The following is a 19,858-nucleotide window of genomic DNA, read 5'->3' as shown; positions in this document are numbered from 1 at the left end:
AGTGTTTTAACACCCCATCGATGTATGCTGTTTCCAGCACATGTCCAAGAAATCACCTCACTCCTGCTACTCTCAAAGCCGAGGCTGTAATTCAATGGATTGGAGGCGTAGAAAGATTGGAGAGTTTTAATATACCGGGCAGACAGTTACACCTTTGATTCATCTGCCACAGTTACATGAGTCCAGCAGCATTGACTGAACTGACTCCTTCTAATCTACTTCATGTGTAGCCATAGGAGTAGAAGACAATTCATGCAGTTGGAGAAACCATTTTGAAGTTGTATCTTTCTTAAAATAAATTTTCTCAAATCTGAGAAACATGGTACTTTAGAGAAAGTTTTTTTTTTAAAGGATATCCATTACTTAAGATAATTGGAACTAATTTTTGGCACTGAACAAAGTGGATTATCCAAACATTTGAATTAACTGTCACATCTAACATAGCAAAGTGAGACTTCTATAACTGATCATTTGAACGAGCAAATTTAATTTATAAGTGAACTATTTGAAGAAAATAGAAGTATTCTAATACTTGTTATTCTACGTATAACCCATATATTCAATTCCAGCCTCCTGGCTATCTGTTGTTCTCTATACGAACAAGGAGCTAGAGAAGGCCATTCAGCCCCTTAAGCCTGCTCCGTCATTTAATAAGATCATGGCTGGTCTGATAGTAACCTGAAATCTGCATTCCACCTACCGCCAATAACCTATTGCCCTCTTGCTTTCCAAGAATCTATCCACCTCTGCCATAAAAATATTCAAAGACTCTGCTTCCACCACCTTTTCAGGAAGAGAGTTCCAAAGACTCACAACCCTGAGTGAAAAAATTTCACCTTGTCTCTGTTTTAAATGGGTGACCCCTTATTTTTAAACAGTGAACCCTAGTTCTAGATTCTTCCACAAGAGGAAACATCATCTCCACATCCACCCCTCAGGATCTTATATGTTTCAATCAAGTCGCCTCTTCTAAACTACAGTGGATACAAGCCTAATCTGTCCAACCTTTCCTCATAAGACAACTCACCCATTCCAGGCATTAGTTTGGTAAACCTTCTCTGAACTGCTTCCAATGCACTTACATCCTTAAATAAGGTGACCAAAACGACACAGTACTCCAAATGTGGTCTCACTAGCGCCCTGTACAACTGAAGCATAACTTCCCAATTTTGTATTCAATTCTCCTCGCAATAAATGATAACATTCTATTAGCTTTCCTAATTACGTGTTGTACATGCATACTAGCCTTTTGTGATTCATGCACTAGGACACCCAGATCCCTCTGCACCTCGGAGCTCTGCAATCTCTCATTTAGATAATAAGCTTCTCTTTTATTATCCCTGCCAAAATGGACAATTTCACATTTTCCCACATTATACTCCATCTGCCAGATCTTTGCCCACTCACTCAACCCATCCAACTCTGTTTGTAGCCTCATGCCCTTTTCACAACTTACTTTCCTACCTATCTTTGTGTCATTAGCAAATTTGACAGCCATCCCTTCATCCAAGTCATTTATATAAATTGTAAACAGTTGAGATCCCAGCACTGATCCCTGTGGCACACCACTCATTACATCTCACCAAACTGAAAGAGACCCATTTAAGCCTTCTCTCTGCTTCCTGTTAGCCAGTCAGTTGTCTGTCCATGTCAATATGTTACCCCCTATTCCATGAGCTTTTGTTTTCCAAAATAACCTTTGATGTGGCACTTTATCAAATGCCTTCTGGAAATCTAAGTACAGTACATCCATTTGTTCCCCTTTATCCACAGCACATATTACTTCCTCAAAGAATGCCAATAAGTTGGTTTCAAACTATTTCCCTTTCACAAAACCATGTTGACTCTGCCTGATGGCCTTGAGTTTATCCAAACGTCCTGCTATAACTTCTTTAATAATAGCTTCTAACTTTTTCCATATGACAGATGTTAAGCTAACTGGCCTGTAGTTTCCCGCTTTCTGTCTCTCTCCCTTTTTGAATAATTGAGTTACATTTGCCAACTTGCAACCTAATGGGGCCTTCGCCAAATCTAGGAAGTTTTGGAAAATTAAAACCAATGCATCAACTATCTCTCTAGACATCTCTTTTAAGATCCTAGGATGAAGTCCATCAGGACCTGGGCTCTTGTCAGCCGCAGCTCCAACAATTTATTCAGTACCTCTTCTCTGGTTACTAATTTTCCTAACTTCCTTCCCCATTTCCATTTCCTGGTTTATACCTGCTCCTGGGATGATACTTGTATCCTTTTACAGTGAAAACTGATGCAAAATACCTGTTTGATTCATCTGCCATCTCTTGGTTTTCCATTATCAATTCTCAATACTCACTTTCTCTAGGACCAATGCTCACTTTGTTAACTCTTTTTTAAAAATTTATAAAAAATCTCTTACTATCTGTTTATATATTTCTGGCTAGCTTTCTCTTATATTCTAATTTTTCCCTCATTAGTCTTTTAGTCATTCTTTGCTGTTCCTTATATTCTGTCCAATCTTCTGGCCTTCCACCTGTCTTTGCACAATTATATGCTTTTTCTTTAAGTTTAATACCATCTTTAACCTTTCTAGTTCACCACGGATGGCATGTCCATCCCTTGGATTTTTTCTCACTCGTTGGTATGTACCTATTTTGTTTATTCTGAAATACCCCCTTAAACATTAGCCACCACATCTCTATTGACCTATCCCTTAACCTAATTTGCCAATTCACTTTGGCCAGTTCAGCTTTCATGCCCCCATAGTTTTTAAACTTAAGTAAGGGCAATTTAGTCTCAGACCCACTCCTCTCTCCCGAAACTATGATTAGGTTCCAGCCTGTAGCTCATCCCTGGGTATGTGATTCTCCATTCTGCAGTTATTCATTTTTGGATGACTTACATTTTTATAATGTTTATGATTTACTTATGATTCAGCAGAGATGTAGAAGTCGGCCAGTGTTGACTACTGGGAATGTAGACACAGGGTTGAAAGAAATGGGTGGGATAGGCAGGAGAGACAGGGTGAGTTAGCAATCGTCTCGAGTAGTCTCAGTGGATCTTCGTGAGGACTGGGTGAATGGGATGCAGATTGACATGAGTTCGGAGGGCAAAAAAGCTTTGGCATTCTGGATGATTTGTCAAGGTGAGGGAGCCCAGCAAAGGGAGTGACGGGGAAATCGAACCACAAGGTGATAAAAGCATGGATTATAGTTTTAGTAGCCAAGGAGGAGAGGTGGAGGTGGAGATGAGTCAGAGGATGGGGAGGGTGTGACAGTGGGGGAGAAGTTGAGCTCAGAGTGGAGCCAAATGCAGAGGATCTTCATCTTTGGGGTAAGCAAATATAAACTGGGTACAACTTATCTTCCTTTACTATCTGTACAAATTGTCCTCAATAGATTAAAAGGACAAGGCTAATGATTCACTGACATTTACTGGCCTAGAACCAGCTGTTGATATGACTGCAATGTGCCAAGTTTAACCATTCAACTGCAACTATCGGTGCTGGCTGCCAAATAGGCTGTACAAAGCAGAATGCTGAGTCTGTCACATACTTTGCTGAACCTGTCATTACCAAATGTGATCTGACATCCTCCAGCATGAAAGTGCTAACATCTGAGCTCTTGTTGAACACTAATTATCAACCATTTGCCACAATCCAGTAGCCCCCACAATCGCTCTATGTTATCCTTCAAACTACCCAGTTCACCAAATTCCAACACCATAATTTGCTACACAGATTTGAACATTGAATCACCGGTTTGTTTTCCCACTATGATAACCACTGGGCTATGACGCCCTTAGAAATGACCAAAAAACCATCAGAAATGGGGGTGGGAGATGGCTGTGCAGTTGTATGTGTTAAGGGTTGAGGGACGATCCAATTGATGTGTTGAATTCAATAAAGGGATTCAGGGAGGTAGATAAAGATAAATGTTAAGTCCTTTGGTGGGGGAATCCAGTACAAGGCAGCTAATCTTATAAAATCTAGGCCTTGTAGGAGTGAAATCAGGAAGCACTCTTCCACACAAAGGGTAGGATGAATCTCGAACTCTTCCCAAATGGTGCCAGCAGTCAAGTGACTTTCAAGGCTGAGATCAATAGATTTTTATTAGACAGGGGTATCAAGGGATACGGAGCAGATGAGGAAATGAGCTTGAGGTGCACATCAGTCATGATTTACTGAACAGATCAGGCTCAAGGGGCTGAGTGGCCTACTCCTATTCCTAAACTGGATTTTCATCTCTGGGATCTATGGTCAAGTCCAACCTAAACTCACTTGCCTCAAAAGTCTCTGCTTCACTGGCTGAGTGTGTCCATTGTGAAATGAATTGAGAAACTTACTAACTACTGAGAAACTTTAATCCAATGCTAACTGGCAAGGGCCGACAGCATGAAACATTTCACAATTGGCATGTGTAACCAGTGGAGAGATAAGGCACCCATGACATTGGCTGGATTTGATTCCATTCCCTGCGGTGAAAACACAGTGACTATCTCTGGCCATACCAGCCAGTTACCCCCCCGCCAGCCCCCAAATTTATGATGGCAAATTGGCAATCACATAGAGGCACCACAGAGTGTCAGGTGTCACACAGGGTACCACAGTAGGGGACACTTTGCGCAAGCACTTTGTTGGGCAGTGACTCTGAGACCCTCAGGTTGGTGTATCAAGGTCGAGACCCGGTTAAGATCAACAAATATGACAGATGAGAAAAATGACGACCAATGGTTTGAAAATAATTTATTGTCCAACAAATCACTTAGCAAATTCATCCAAAAAATAACAAATCTTTCAGCTTTCTAATCAGACTGGTTGAATGTGACAGACGGACACAGGTTGAAAGTAGTGAACAGCAAAGGTTAGGACTTATGTCAGGAACTCTTGTCGCAGGGTGAGTGGTCAACAGTTGGAATGAACTACTGGGAGGGTAATCAAAGCAATAGCACATGAAAAGGAACCTGAGAGATGCAATAACAGCGATTGTGTGGTTCTTTCTGGATGGACAAGCTATGATGGGCCAAGTAGTCTTCCTAATCTATGTTCAATTATTTGTGAAAAACAATTGTAAATTGTTACAACGCAGCTCATTCCCCAGCTCTCCTGAAGGCACCAACTCATGCCAGTATAGCGTGATAGCGTGCTGGGGAGCCCTGCAAAGTTACACAAGTGCCTTCCTTCACAAATGAGGCAAATTGTTATCAAGCTATTCAACAGTGGAAAGCCTCATTTCTCACTGCAAACCGACACTTTTTGCCTGTTTGGGGGGGGATGGGGGGGGGGGGTCAAAGGTGTAGCAAAGAGGAGTGGTAACACTGGCTGATGATTTCATGCTCTTCCTAACCTAGCGGTGCTGAAGCTAATGATAGCATTGTAGTGTCACCGCCTCACCCCTCCCCTCCTGCCCCTGCTGAAACCAGCCAATTTGGGATCTTGCAGGTCTCTCTGGCTCAGACTGAGCCATTGAGATCAATGGATTTTACTCAAGATTTGAGGATACTGTAAAGAGACAGCAGTGCAACCAACAAAACAAAAAACAGCAAAAAAAAACAAACAGGCACCTTGAAGCATTAAACGGCACATAAAATGAAAACAGCAATATCTATGTGCCTCTCAGAGCCTAGAAAACATGCAAACTACAACACAAGAGTATGAGAAATTCTTAGAAATCAATCACCCAACTATGGCTGGACCCAGTGATAGTTCCAACCGACTGAAAAACTTGTTTAGAAATTAATAATTAGAATGCGTTCCAAACTGGTTTTGTTAATCTTCAATTAGCTTTTAGCACGAAAAGAAAAAAATTAGATTGCACTACAATTAAGTTGAACGAAAAAAGGATGAAAACACAAACTTTCAAAAAAAAAAGGGACATGGACAGTGGGTTGGGATGATAAAGAAAAACATTTGCATTTCTTTAGCCGATTTCATGAACCCCAGGACATCATGAAGCACTTTACAGTTAATGAAGCACTTTTGAAGTATAGTCACTGGTGTAATGCAGAAAATGTGCAGGCAGTTTTTGCACAAGGTCCTACAAGCAGCAATGTGATAATGACCAGTTCATCTGTTTTTAGTTGTTGGTTAAGGAATAAATCTTGGCCAGGACACCGAGGGAATGTACCCACCTCCTTTTCTGCAGAGTGCCATGGGATCTCCAGTCTCTGCAGCGGGACTTAAGCCCACACTCTTTTGACTCAGAGGCATGAGCCCTGCCCAATGGTCAAGCCACAGCTGACACCCAAGAAAGCTTTGCATTGAGGTGACCCATTATCACATCTCTCCACAATGCTTTGAAATTCTTTGCATGCATTGAATTATTTGACAATGTAGGCAAGCATGGCAGCCATTTTGTGCATCGCAAGCAGCCTCAAGACAAATGGCCAATTAATTATCCTGCTTTTCTTCTCCCCAGTCTTCCTTTCCTCTCCCCCAGAGAGGCATTTGTTGACCAGGGTACTGGATGAACTCCCCTGCTCTTCTTCAAAAAAGGCAATGGCATCTTTAACCTTCGTCTGGGGCAGGAAGTCAGGCCTCAGCTGATGAGCAGCTTCAGCAACAATCAGCTTGTTCAGGTGAAGGGGGAAAACAGAAATTTAAGAAAATAAACATTTAAAAAAGTAAGAAAACAAGGAGTGGCAGTACAGCAATCCGTCATTGCTCCAAACACACTATCTACGAGCATACAACACTTCCTCGGTATAGGGTGTCACAATAGAAGGGACTGCGTAAGAAAGAAAATAGACACAGAGTGATGCACAAGAGGAATCCTCATTCCTGTGGAACCAGATCCTAGCAAGAGTCTGGGCTTTCAGAAAAGGAGGGGAGAATATTGAGACAGGGGGAAACAGAGATAGAATTTGATTCTTGCTAAATGGAAACCAGATGTGCAGAGGCTTATTTGGGGCCCATACCCAAACTCAACAAGCCATTTAAATAATGAGAGTGCAGGCCTTCATACAGCTGTATTTCTTCCCCAGTCCACAGTGACAGGTAGGGGTCTCCACACACAATGCTCTATCCCAACACCCCAGTATGGTTACACAGCAAGCTCCCAGAGTGGGCAACATTTCACACCAATCCTCAAGTTTTTCAGACCAGCAGTCATTTTTTGTTGGAAAATTACTTAAGTGGAGTTGTAGTGCAATTATTTCTCCTTCAGCTTTAAATTATCTATAGCTCTTTGGCACAATGCAGACATATAAATTAGACAAAGCCAAGGTAGCATATGGAATACACGAGCACGTGAGCTAGTTAAAGACGGTTAGACAGAAAATTAGTTAAACACAAGGTGAAAGTCTAAAGAAGAAACTGGGATGAGAGAACTCTAGTGGGGAGCTAACATGAGCCAAGTAGCCTCCCTTTGGACTGAAATTTCTATCATTAATCCACTAGATGATGGCTTTAAATTACAACCAAAAAATAGAGTCCAGCCAAAGCCTTTCTCTCCAACCCCCTCCCAAAACCAGAACAAACAGTGTGCATTTCCTCAGCTATCCTTGTGTGTCAAGTGAAAATTTACTGAGGTGAACTGGACCTGTGCACTTACTGCTATCTCCATCATGCTTTGTTAGTCTGAATTATACTTGTTAGACAGCCTCAAAACAGACATTTTGTACAGAACTCCTCCCTCATGTGACATCATCAATGGGGAATGATACCCACAAACCACTGCCCCACTGATGATGTCACAGGAGAAAAGAAAAAAACATTTTCCCTCCATTTAACCCGCAATTCCTTCCAATACAGGCCAAGTGGAGAATAACCACCCTGCGCCATTCGGCTTTGCACCTGGTTACTTTGACCTCTGGTGCACTTCCAGTTTGGATGTTGAAATTGGTTTCAGCCCCTCGGAGGTAGAGTAAGGCAGGGTTCCTGGTATGAGTGCAAGAAAGCAACTAGAGAGAGAGGGCAGTTGGCATCAGCTGAACTGTGCCTCAGCAAAAGTCAGTATATTCAGGGGCGGGGGGGGGGAGGGGGAATTTAGAAAATAAACATTTAAAAAGTAGGAAAACGAAGAGTGACAGCAACCCGTTAATGCCCCAAACACACTATCTACGAACACTATCCAGGGAAAACAAGTTTGAACTCCTGGTAATAGATGAACCATCTGCAAATTTAAATGTCAAGTGGAACGGAGTTAGCACCAACAAACACTCTCAGGTTAGCTGTGGTAAAGGGTGGATATAGACACAGCTCTCCCTCGATTGTGCCCTGACCATTTGCCTCAGTCCTTACCACAGGACAGCACACACTATTGAACATTCATCTATTTCCTACAACAGCTACCCTGCTATCTCAGAGTACAGTTTTGTACTTTTGGCCCTTGTCCACCGACAGAAGGGCTGGGGTGCCACAGGACTGGATTTTCACCCAGGCCCCAGAGATGAAAGAATGGAATAGGACCCAGTGCAACACCCACACTCCTCATCATACGGTCAAGACATTTTGTGTGGTGAACGACACCATTTGACATAGTACTGAGCCACGCAGTACAGGAAGATCCCGGAACTATGCTGAGTTAGCAGATCTGACCTTTAGCCACTGCATTCTGCCTGTTGGGCTGATTCCATTGGTAAAAGTCAGACGGGGATTAAGCATTTGTTTTGTTGGTCAGGAGGTGCAAAGGGAAGACCCGAGAACAATGAAATCAGGAGAATGCATCACAACCTCGATTTTAGACTGTTGCGCTAGTGTTCATCTCTGCTGCTGACTCCTGAAGCTGAAGAACATTTTCTCTGATCATTTACTGTCCTCGTGCAAATCAGCAGGCCAATACTGGTCGTCCATGTAGTGATCGATTTCAGAGTTTGTTTCAGAAGCCGTATGTTCGTGCTCTGCCGACAACCGATTGCATAGTTTCTGCTCCCAATGAATCTCCACCAATCGGTACAACTCCATGGAGGAGCAGGCATCCTCAACAGAACAGTGCCCATCTCTGCCAACCTGTCACAACAAGAGGAAATGACAGCCAATCAAGAAGAGGAAAATATTTCCCTAACTCCACCTCCGGCCCCTACCAAAGTATTCACCCTCTGCTCCGAAGGTCAGATTGGCAGGAAGGTCAGATCCATAGCTGCCAACAAAACCCACCCCCCCAATATCACCTTGTCCAAGTGTCCATTTTGCATACATGAGGCTGGAAAGCAAATGGCAGCAGGCGCTTCAACCATGAGGGGCACCACAGTCGAATCTTATCCTGCTCTCACCAGACATCTGCAACTGGAGAGATGCCAGCAGCAGTCACTATCAGGAATGGAAACCATGCCAGATCCTTTCCCCTAATCAATGGCATCAGCACCATCAAAACTGGCAGACAGCGAACAAATCTGGCACCTCATGGACTGTGTAAGTTGATGGCAAGCCACTAAGTTTATCTCTGGGGATACCACTGGCTGGCATGGAACCCATACAATGCAACAGAGGGCTCAAGACTAGCCCACCTTCAATCTACCCGCCTTTATGCTCCACCTGATTCTCATAACTGCGTGTAATTATAGAGCTGCAATGGAGGATGCATCACACACGAAACTGCTTCCTCTTTGCCCGAAACAACCAGGTTTTAATCTAATCAGGAACCGAGACTCGGCTGATATAGAACCACCTGGTTCCTGCACCAACACATGATACAGCAGCAGATTTGTTTACTGGGGTCAGATACTAGCCAACAGGGTGTTGCTGGAAACTACAACAAACCACCTGCCCGCCAAAGGGAAGGGAAGCCCCTCCCGACCCACCTTGTGACTGAATGGGTCACATACCACGGTAACAGGTGGTCAAAAAATGCACACACATTATATTAGAGCGGCTTCTTGTGCTGCCACTAGCGAGTCCACCTGGGCTCCATCGATAGCACTCGTGCATCTGAGCCTGAAGTGTGTAGGTTCAAGCCCCACTCCAGGTCTTCAGCACAAAATCTCAGCTGACGTTTCAGCAAAGGGATGAGGCACGTTGGAGGTGCTAGAATTTTTTGGTGGGTGGGGGAGAGGAAGGAGATGACCCTGCGTAGCTATTGGAGGAGCAATCAATCACCTTTACCCAACAGCGACTGCACTTCCAACAGTAACCAACTGCTGTGAAGTGGGCACAGACTTTAAAACCATGATCTAAATACAAATTATCCTTTTGTTTTTTGTAAAGTCTCACGTTGCATAGAACATGCCTCCTTCATACTGCAGTAATCAATGGACTTTCCCAGATAGCTGGGGGAATGCAGCCAAGTAGGAAACCAAGGTTTATCTCTGGCCCAATGTGTTATGTACTCCAGCCCTGCTGCACCCCCTACTCCAACACATTGCAACTTAACTCCATGGGGAGAAGAATCATTCGGTTCACAAACTCACCTGGATATTTTTACCCAGAAGCAGCTTCGCCAGATTCTTCAGGGACACGGACTCTCTTTCAGGAAAACCAGCCTTCCTCTTCAGCATTGGGATCTTACTTGTGTCCCTCATCAGGGATCTCGGATGAAAATACTTCAATGCTTTAAAGTCATTGTGCAACGCGTGGCCCACCACAATCTTACCCTTCAGGATCTTCATGATCTGAATTGAAGCACAAATTAAAAATGTTAAAAATTGAAGCACAAATCAGTAGAGGCGCGCGGGAAGACAGGCTGGAGTGAGACGGAGACCGAGCAATTAGCAAATTAGGTTCGTGCGGGAATTCGGTGCAGTGTACATTGGAATTATTCTAAGTTAATTAAAAGAGTAATTAAATTAAGTTAACTAAATAACACAATAACAATGGCAGGACAGGTGTTATGTTACAGCTGTGGGACATGGGAGCTTTTGGACATCTAGGCGATCCATGACAAACACACCTGCAGAAATTATAAGCAGCTGGAGGAATTCCGGATCAGAATTATCGACCTGGAAGCCGAATTGCAGACGCTGCGCAACATTTGGGAGGGGGTAGAAATACCTGGACACTCTGTGACAGAAGATGGTCACGCCTCTTAGAATAGGGTCATCTGTTTCAGTCAGTGGTCAGGGACAGGAAGATGTGACCGTGAGTGAGGCTGGTAAAGGGACCGAGCAGGCAGCAGTGGAGGAGTCTCAGACTTTGCAATTGTCAAACAGGTTTGAGGTACTCACAACCTGTGTGGGCGAAAGCGAGGTCTGCAAGTTGGATGAGCAGGCTGGCCACAGCACCATGGTATAGGAAGCCGTTCAAGCGGAGGGAGCAAACAGGAATGTGGTGGTAGTAGGGGACAGTATAGTGAGGGGGATTGACACTCTTCTCTGCAGCTAAGAGCAAGAGTCCAGAGGCTGCGTTGCCAGCCTAGTGCCAGGGTTCGGGACATCTGCTGAGGAACTTGTAGTGGGCGGAGCAGGAATCCAGTCATCATGGTCCATGTCAGTACTGACATAGGCAGGACAAGGAAAGAGGTTCTGCATAGTCAGTATGAGGAGCTAGGTACCAAATTAAGAAGCAGGACCTCAAAGGTAATAATCTCTGGACTATTACCTGAGCCACGTTCAAATTGGCACAGGGCAAACAAGATGAGAGAGATGCATGCATGGCTCAAAGACTGGTGTGGGAGAGGTGGGTTCTGGTTCATGGGGCACTAGCTCCAGTACCAGGGAAAGTGGGGGCTGTACCATTGGGACGGTCTACACCGGAACCAGGCTGGGACAACTGTTCTTGCAAATCATGTAACTAGGGAAATAGAGAGGGCTTTAAACTAAACAAGGCGGGTAACGGATCAAGCTTGGGTAAACGTAGCAAATCAAGGGGTAGATTCAAGGCAGAAGAGCTAACAGTAATATGGGAAATGATGGTATAGAATAGCAAGAAAGGACAGATAGATAAAACCTAAGAACACACCAACAGTAAAGACTAGTTGTTACAAAGAAAACAAAAAGACAAAACTAAAGGCTCTGTATCTGAATGAGTGTGGCATTCATAACAAAGTAAATGCATTGATAGCACACACTGAAGTAAATAAATATGATCTGAAAGCCATTACAGAGATATGGCTGCAGGATGACAAGGATTGGGTTCTGAATATTATGGGGTATATGACATTCAAGAAGAATAGGAAGCTGGGTAAAGGTGGAGGGGTAACACTGTTGATCAAGGATGGCATTGGTGCAATAGTTAGAGGTGACCTTGGTTCAGGAGTTCAGGATGTAGATCTGGATGGTGAGGAATAGTAGGGGAAAGAAGTCACTAGTGGGTGTGGTCTACAGCCACCCATCCTAACAGTGACCACAATGTAGGACAAAGTATACATGAAGAAATATTGGGTGCTTGTGATAGAGGAATGGCAATAATTATGGGTGATTTTAGTTCACATATAAACTGGAAAAATCAGATTGGCAATAGTGTCCTGTGTGAGAAGTTCATAGAATGCTTTCAAGATAGTTTCTTAAAGCAGGATGTTCTGGAACCAACCAGAGAGGAGGTTATATTAGACTTGGTATTGCATAATGTGACGAGATTAATTAGGGACCTCAGAGTGAAGGCACCCCTAGGTAGCAGCAACCACCATATGACTGAATTTTCCATCCAGTTTGAAAGGGAGAAGAGTGCCTCTAAGACTAATATTTTAAACTTAAGTAAAGGCAATTATGTGGCCATGAAAGCTGAGCTGGTTGAAGTGATCTGGGACACTAGGCTGGGATAATGGAGAAGCAGTGACAGAGTTTTACGAGAATATTTCAGAATACTTGGAATAAGTATATTCCTACTGGAAAGAAAAATTCTAAGGGGAGGACCCACCATCCGAGGTTAACTGAAGAAGTTAAGGAAAGGATCAAACTTAAGGGTAAAAACATAACTGCACAAAGAAGAGTGGCAGGTCAGATGATTGGTTAGAATATAAAGGACAGCAGATAATGACTAGAAGATTAATCAGGAGAAAGAAATTAGAGTATGAGAGGAAGCAAGCTAGAAATGTAAAAAGCATAGCAAGAATTTCTACAGGTATTTAAAAAGGAAAAGAGTAAAGTGAGTGTTGATCTTCTAGCGAGTGAGAATAGGGAGTTAATAGTAGATAATAAGGAAATGGCGGATGAAATGAACACATATTTTGCTTCTATCTTCATTATAGAAGGTACAAAAAACATTCCAGTAATAGCTGTAAATCAAGAGTTGGAAGGGAGAGGGGAACTTGGTAAAATTACAATCATTAGGAGAGCGGTACTGAGCAAGCTGATGGAGCTCTGGGCTGACAAATCTCAAGGTCCTGATGGGCTTTATCCTAGGGTCTTAAAAGAGGTGGCTAATGAGGTAGTAGATGCATTGGTGTTAATTTTTCAAAATTCACTAGATTCTGGAAAGGTTCCATCAATAGGAAAGTAGCAAATATAACCCTTCTATTCAAGAAGTGGGGAGGCGGAAATCAGAAAACTATAGGCCAGTTAGCATGACATCTGTCGGGGGAAGGTGTTACAGTCACTCATTAAGGAGGTTATAGCTGGGCACTTAGAGAAATTCAAGGTAATCAGCAACAGTCAGCATATTTTTGTGAAAGGGAAATCATGTTTAACAAATTTATCCGAGTTCTTTGAAGGAGTAACATGCACTGTGGATAAAGGGGAGCCTGTGGGCCTGCTGTACTTGGATTTCTTGAAGGCAATCGATAGGGTGCCGTGTTAAAGGTTATTGCAGAAAATAAAAGCTCATGGTGCAGGGGGTAACATATTAGAGTGGATAGAGTATGCATAAATGGGTCTTTTTCTGATTGGCAGTATGTGGCGAATGGAGTCCCAGAGGGCTCTGTGCTGGGGACTCAACCTTTTACAATTTATATCCATGACTTTGATGAGGGGAGTGAAGGCACAGTAGCTAGATTTGTAGATGACACAAGATAGGTAGGAAAGTATGTTGTGAAGAGGATATAGGGAGGTTGCAGACAGATATAGATAGGTTGATTGCATGGGCAAAAATCTGGCAGATGGAGTATAATGTGGGAAAATGTGAAGTTGTTCACTTTGGCAGGAAGAATAAAAAAGTAGAGTGTTACTTAAACGGAGACCAGCTACAGAATTCGGAGGTGCAGAGAGATCTAGGTGTTCTACTGCGTGAGTCACAAAAAGTAATTAAGAAGGCTAATGGAATTCTACCCTTTACTACAAGGAAGTGAACATAAAACTAAGGATGTTTTGGTTCGGTTATAGAGGGCATTAGTGAGACCACATCTCGAATACTGTGTGCAGTTTTGGTCTCCTCATCTAAAGAAGGATGTATATGTGTTGGAGGTGGTTCAGAGGAGGTTTACTAGATTGATACCTGGAATGAGCTGTATAGTTTATGAGGGCTTGTTTCCACTGGAGTTTAGAAGAATGAGGGGTGACTTGAAGTATATAAGATCCTGAATGGTCTTGTCAGGGTGGACGTGGAAAAGATGCTTCCTCTTGTGGGTGAGTCCAGAACCAGGGGGCACTGTTTTAAAATTAGGGGTCATCCTTTTAGGACAGAGATGAGGAGAAATTTTTTCTCGGAGTTGCGTGACTTTGGAGCTCTCTGCCTCAGAAGGTGGTGGAAGAAGGGTCATTGAATATTAAGGCAGATGTAGATTGATTCCCTTGCCTAACAAGAATCTAAAGTTATCGGGGCTAGATGGGAACGTGGAATTCGAAACACAAACAGATCAGTCATGATCTTACTGAATGGCCTATTTCAGCTCTTATTTCGTATGTTAACGATCTTTCAGGTTTACTACCCCCCAAGTCACGCATCATCCCACTTGGACATAAAATGGCCGCTCCTGCATCATCACTGGGTCAAAATGCTGGAATTCCCTACCTAACAGCACTATAGGGGTCCCTTCACCATACGGACTACAGCGGTTCAAGGCAGCAGCTTATCACCTTCACATGAGAAACAAGAGATGTGGAATGAATAGATTTTGAGAGCAATATCATCAAGAATGAATTTTTAAAAAATTATTTCCATTTGGACATGGCAGTGTGGTGTTCTTCTCCCCCTCAGCTGTCACATCCTGTAACACAGGTCACATTTCAATGACTGTGTTACTGACTACAGGGAAATGCTGCGTTTTGTTTCTTCAATACAAACATGGCAACAGCGCCCCCAAGACCGATCCTCCATAGCAACCCCACCCCTGACCAGAGCCCACGGACCTACCCCACTACTCCTACCAGGCCCAGCCTCGATCAACTCCTCATCCTTCACCGGACCTGTACTCCAATCCCTGGACCACCCGCAAGAGACATCACAATAAATGCCTCAAATGTCAAACTCCTTCTGTAAACCTGTGTAGGGGATAATATATTGGCACAAATAGAAGATTGGCTAGCTAACAGGGAACAGAGGGTAGACATAAATGGGTCTTTTTCTAATAGGCGGGATGTAACGAGTGGCATGACACAGGGATCAGTGCTGGGCCCTCAACTGTTTACAATTTATATAAATGACTTAGATGAAGGGTCAGATGGTGTGGTTGCTAAATTTAGTGATGACACAAAGACAGGTAGGAAAGTAAGTTGTGAGGAGGACATAAGGAGGCTACAAAATGACAGTGAGTGGGCAAAGACCTGGCAAATGGAGTATAATGTGGGCAAATGTGAAGTTGTCCATTTTGGCAGGAAGAATAAAAAAGTATATTATCTAAATGGTGAGAGATTGCAGAGCTCTGAGATTAAGAGGGGACTGGGTGTCGTAGTGCACGAATCACAAAAGGCTAGAATGCAGGTACAGCAAGTAATTAGGGAAGCTAATAGAATGTAATCATTCATTGTGAGGGGAATTGAATACAAAAGTAGGGAGGTTATGCTTCAGTCATACAGGGCACTGGTGAGATCACATCTGGAGCACTGTGTGCAGTATTGGTCTCCTTATTTAAGGAAAGATGTAAATGTGTTAGAAGCAGTCCAGAGGTTTACTCAGCTAATACCAGGAATGGGTGGGTTATCTTATGAGGAAAGGTTGGACAGGCTAGGCTTGTATCCGCTGGAGTTTAGAGGAGTAAGAAGTGACTTGATCAAAACCTTTAAGATCTCGAGGGGTCTTGACAGAGTGGATTTGGAAAGGATGTTTCATCTTGTGGGAGAATCTAGAACTGGGGGGGGGGGGGCGGGGGTCACAGTTTAAAAATAAGGAAATAAGGGGTCGTTCATTTAAGACAGAGATGAGGAGAAATTCTTCTCCGAGGATTGAGAGTCTTTGTAACTCTTCCTCAAAATGCGGCGGAAGCAGGGTCCTTGGATATTTTTAAGGCAGAGCTAGATAGATACTTGATTAACAAAGGGGTGAAAGGTTTTGGGGAGGTTGCAATCAGATCAGCCACGATCTTATTGAATGGCGGAGCAGGCTTGAAGGGCCGAGGCTTACTCCTGCTCCTAGTTCATACGTTTGAATGTACCTTGCACCAGAGCTCCACATTTCTCGCCTGGACTTCCGAACTGGGCCTCTTCAGAAATGTGGAGCGTACCTGTTCTGGGAGCCTTTCTCGTAGTGCAGGATCATCATGGGAAGCCCCCTCTCTACAGCACCAGCTGCCGTATTCCATTAAGTTTTAAGGTCCCAAAGCCACTTTGAAAAGCTACAGATAGAAGGTAAGTGTGTGCGGTAAGTGGGTGAGGGAGTAGGGTGAGGGGGTCAGGGTAGGCGGTGGGTCAGTAGTATAGCTACCCATGAGTTAGAACTGATTTTAATCCTTCTAAGTTTTCCTGGGTTGCTACTCTGGTGAGTCAGAACCATCCGAAGTCTCCGACTCTAACTCGGAACTTCAAAGGGCTCCAGGTGCAGAGGGATTGCCCATCGGAAGTCCAAACTCCCCCAATGCATCCCGTGGTTGGGGCGGGTGGGAGGTGGTACCTCCACGTGTGACAATCGGAAGTGCTGGGCCTGTGTTTTATGCCATATTTAAATAACAAGGTGAATGACATCAGACAAGGTTGAACCTTAAGAGAATGGTCTTTCCTGCAGTTTATTGGAATTCAAACTTGGTTAGGAATTCTACAGGACATTCCTCCGGCAGTAATTCTCAAATGTTTTTCGTCAAAGGACACCTTCTCATAATCATTCAGCGCTCCCCACCCCAGCCGTTTACCCCCACTCATCTAAAGTGTAAAACTATAATGCTCATGATATGAAAGTATTGCATGTACAGATTGTTTAAACAATAATTTTTATAAATCGATATTTCCTGCCAGATATCAGTAAAACGGGTGTGTCTTTTTCACACTGCAGGACCTGTCTATCCTTGTCAGGTGCCTGAACAGAGGAGGAGTCGGGAGAGAGCAGGACACAAAGAAAGCATTAGACAGGCAGGGGGAGTGCAGGAGCACCTCTGACAGTGCAGTTCTCCCTCAGTACTGCACTAGGGGTGTCAGCCTGGATGGAATGAGTGTTGAACCCATGACTTTCTGACTCAGAGGCAAGGACGCCATTACGCAATGCTCAAGATGTTTAATACATTGTTGTGTGCTGAGTTAACTCACCTCCCTCTGTGCATCGTTAAACCCAATTGCATTCGTCATGTGCTGCTTCCGGATGCCACTCCACCGGGTCCGGTAGTCGGTGATGGGATGTCCTGGCTTCACATACTTATCGTAGATGACGTCGCCCTGATAGTTCACGATGCTGCACCTGGCCACCTCAGTATGACGCCCGCAGGGGCCCGTGCCCACCATCTCACAGTCAATCGCCACATACTTGGCAGGATTAGGACAGAAGTGTGGCGGGCTTGCTAGGCAAGGGGCTGTGGCTGGCGACAGTCTGGCAGGTTCCTCACCAGTCAGCGCATTTGCCCTTTGTACAGGGTGAGCTCTGGTGCTCGGGCTGGCGGGTTTTGGAGAGAAAGTAGAGCGGCCGCTTTCAGCTTCAGGCCGGGATGAGACGGAGCGATTTACATTCACGTCAGAAGCACCTGGCCGCTTGGTGTCTCCAGAATGAACCGTGCAGCTTAGCTTACTGGCACTCGAGCAGCGAGTTTGGTCCAAAGGTCCTTCCTTCTTTCTGAACCGACTCCGCTTCAGGATCCCTTTTCTTACCAGAAAGGCCTTCCTTGCCAGGAAGCGCGCGTGCCGCCGGCTCGGCTTCTTCTTGCGCTTCGTGGTCCGTCCATCAGGGCTCAGGGTCATGCTGGGCATGCAGCGGAGGGACTGGGTCGAGCTGGAGGACCCTGGGAGCAGCCGTCTGGAAGAAGGGTCTTCGGAGACAGGGGAAGCCACTCTCATGCCGGTCACACTTGGCATCCTTCAATCAGAGCCCAAAAACAGCAGGAGGCTTCTGGGAATCTGCAACGGCAACAGAAAGTCCTTTAATCATGGGCGGGGTCACAGCAATAATTTACCAGGTCACACCACAGAATCCTGACACATGGCAGTTCATCACCCAGTGAGATCTTGATTTCAAATGTGCCACCCATGAGGAAGTGAGGGCTTAGAAAGAATAAAGGAGCCAGTGTTCCATCCAGAATCAGGACTCTCAATGCCTCAGCCATCACGCGATTGGGAAGGACACGCTCAGTGGGTATTAAAGCAGCTCAGCACGAGTGAATTGAATATTTTTCACAACCTGGCTCCACCATGATACCAATCTGGAGTTCAATAACGTCAGTCTTGGCTAAGTAGGTAGCATTTTCGCCACAGCTAAACGATTAGGAGTTCATGCCCCACTTCAGGATTTGAGCACATGGTCCATGTTGACACACCAGTGCAGTACTGAGGGAGTGCTACATAGTCAGACATACCATCTTTCAGATGTGTTTCAACAGGGGGCTCCACCTGCCTGTTCAGATGAAAAGATCCTTTGGCATTATTTGAAGAGCAGAGAAGAATACAGGCCAACGATTATCCCTCAACCAACACTACCAAAAATATTAACTGGTCATTTCCCCGTGCGGATATTGTGCAATTTTGTCTGCAGCCTAACTGCCCTGTTGCATAAGATGAATAAAATAAATCATGGCTTACATTTACGCAGCACCTTTTAAAACCAATCCAATCCAAAAAAGGTATGTTCTGAGACGGTCACTGCTGTAATGTAGGAAACGCAATAGCCAAATTTGCACACAGCAAGATCCCACATACAGCAATGAGATATTGGCCAGATAACCTGATGATGGTTGAGGTATGAAATATTGGTGAGGAAACCAGCGAGAACTCCACTTCTCTTGTTTGAATAGAGCTTTTCACCTCATGTCTAAAAGGAAGAAGCATCGATAGCGTGCCACTCCCTCAGCCCCGAACTCCCCCCAACAGCGCAGCGATTCTTCAGAGCAGACCCTCTGACATCACTGCGCTCCCTCAGTATGGAACCTCAGACAGTGCGGCGCTTCCTCAGGTTTTTTAAAATTCATTCACGGGATGTGGATGTCGCTGGCTGGGCCAGCATTTATTGCCCAACCCTAGTTGCCCCTGAGAAGGTGGTGGTGAGCCGCGTTCTTGAACCGCTGCAGCCCATGTGGTGTAGGTACACCCACCGTGCAGTTAGGGAGGGAATTCCAGGATTTTGACCCAGCAACAGTGAAGGAAGGTGAAATATTTCCAAGTCAGTATGGTGCGGCTTGGAGGGGAACTTCCAGGTAGGGGTGTTCCCATGTATCTGCTGCCCTTGTCCTTCTAGATGGTAGTGGCTTTGGGTTTGGAAGGTGCTGCCTAAGGACCTTCAGTGAGTTCCTGCAGTGCATCTTGTAGATGGTACACCCTGCTGCCACTGTGTGTCGGTGGCGGAGGGAGTGAATGTTTGTAGATGGGGTGCCAATCAAGCGGGGCTGCTTTGTCCTGGATGGTGTCAAGTTTCTCGAGTGTTGTTGGAGCTGCACTCATCCAGGCAATTGGGGAGTACTCCATCACACTCCTGACTTGTGCCTTGTGGATGGTGGACAGGCTTTGGGGAGTCAGGAGGTGAGTTCCTCACTGCAGGATTCCCAGCCTCTGACCGGCTCTTGTAGCCACAGTATTTATA

The 19,858-nt window shown here is 44.6% G+C and overlaps 1 protein-coding gene across 1 annotated transcript; it reads right to left on the bottom strand.

Moving 5' to 3' along the window:
* Positions 1-4,702: 4,702 nt before the first annotated feature.
* On the bottom strand, positions 4,703-18,158 carry LOC144668249 (apoptosis-enhancing nuclease-like). The gene is made up of 3 exons (XM_078530041.1): positions 17,389-18,158; positions 10,318-10,518; positions 4,703-8,920 (listed from the first exon to the last, which is right to left on the bottom strand). The coding sequence occupies exons 1-3, from the start codon at positions 18,142-18,144 to the stop codon at positions 8,717-8,719; spliced, it is 1,161 nt and encodes a 386-aa protein (XP_078386167.1). The 5' UTR covers positions 18,145-18,158; the 3' UTR covers positions 4,703-8,716.
* Positions 18,159-19,858: the final 1,700 nt, after the last annotated feature.

The sequence above is a fragment of the Cetorhinus maximus genome, chromosome 26 (genome assembly GCF_964194155.1).
Source record: "Cetorhinus maximus chromosome 26, sCetMax3.hap1.1, whole genome shotgun sequence".
NCBI classification, from domain to species: domain Eukaryota; kingdom Metazoa; phylum Chordata; class Chondrichthyes; order Lamniformes; family Cetorhinidae; genus Cetorhinus; species Cetorhinus maximus.
The sequence above is the reverse complement of the archived record's forward strand: the minus strand, read 5'-3'. Positions and strand labels throughout refer to the sequence as shown.

Bases quoted from the DNA above. Each gene is read 5' to 3' on its own strand.
- LOC144668249 (XM_078530041.1), bottom strand. From the start codon at position 18,144: ATGCCAAGTGTGACCGGCATGAGAGTGGCTTCCCCTGTCTCCGAAGAC. The intron at 10,519-17,388 runs GTGAGTTAACTC...GCTTCAATTCAG, and splicing joins TTAACGATGCACAGAGGGAG to ATCATGAAGATCCTGAAGGG. The intron at 8,921-10,317 runs GTGAGTTTGTGA...TTGTTGTGACAG, and splicing joins TTCTGGGTAAAAATATCCAG to GTTGGCAGAGATGGGCACTG.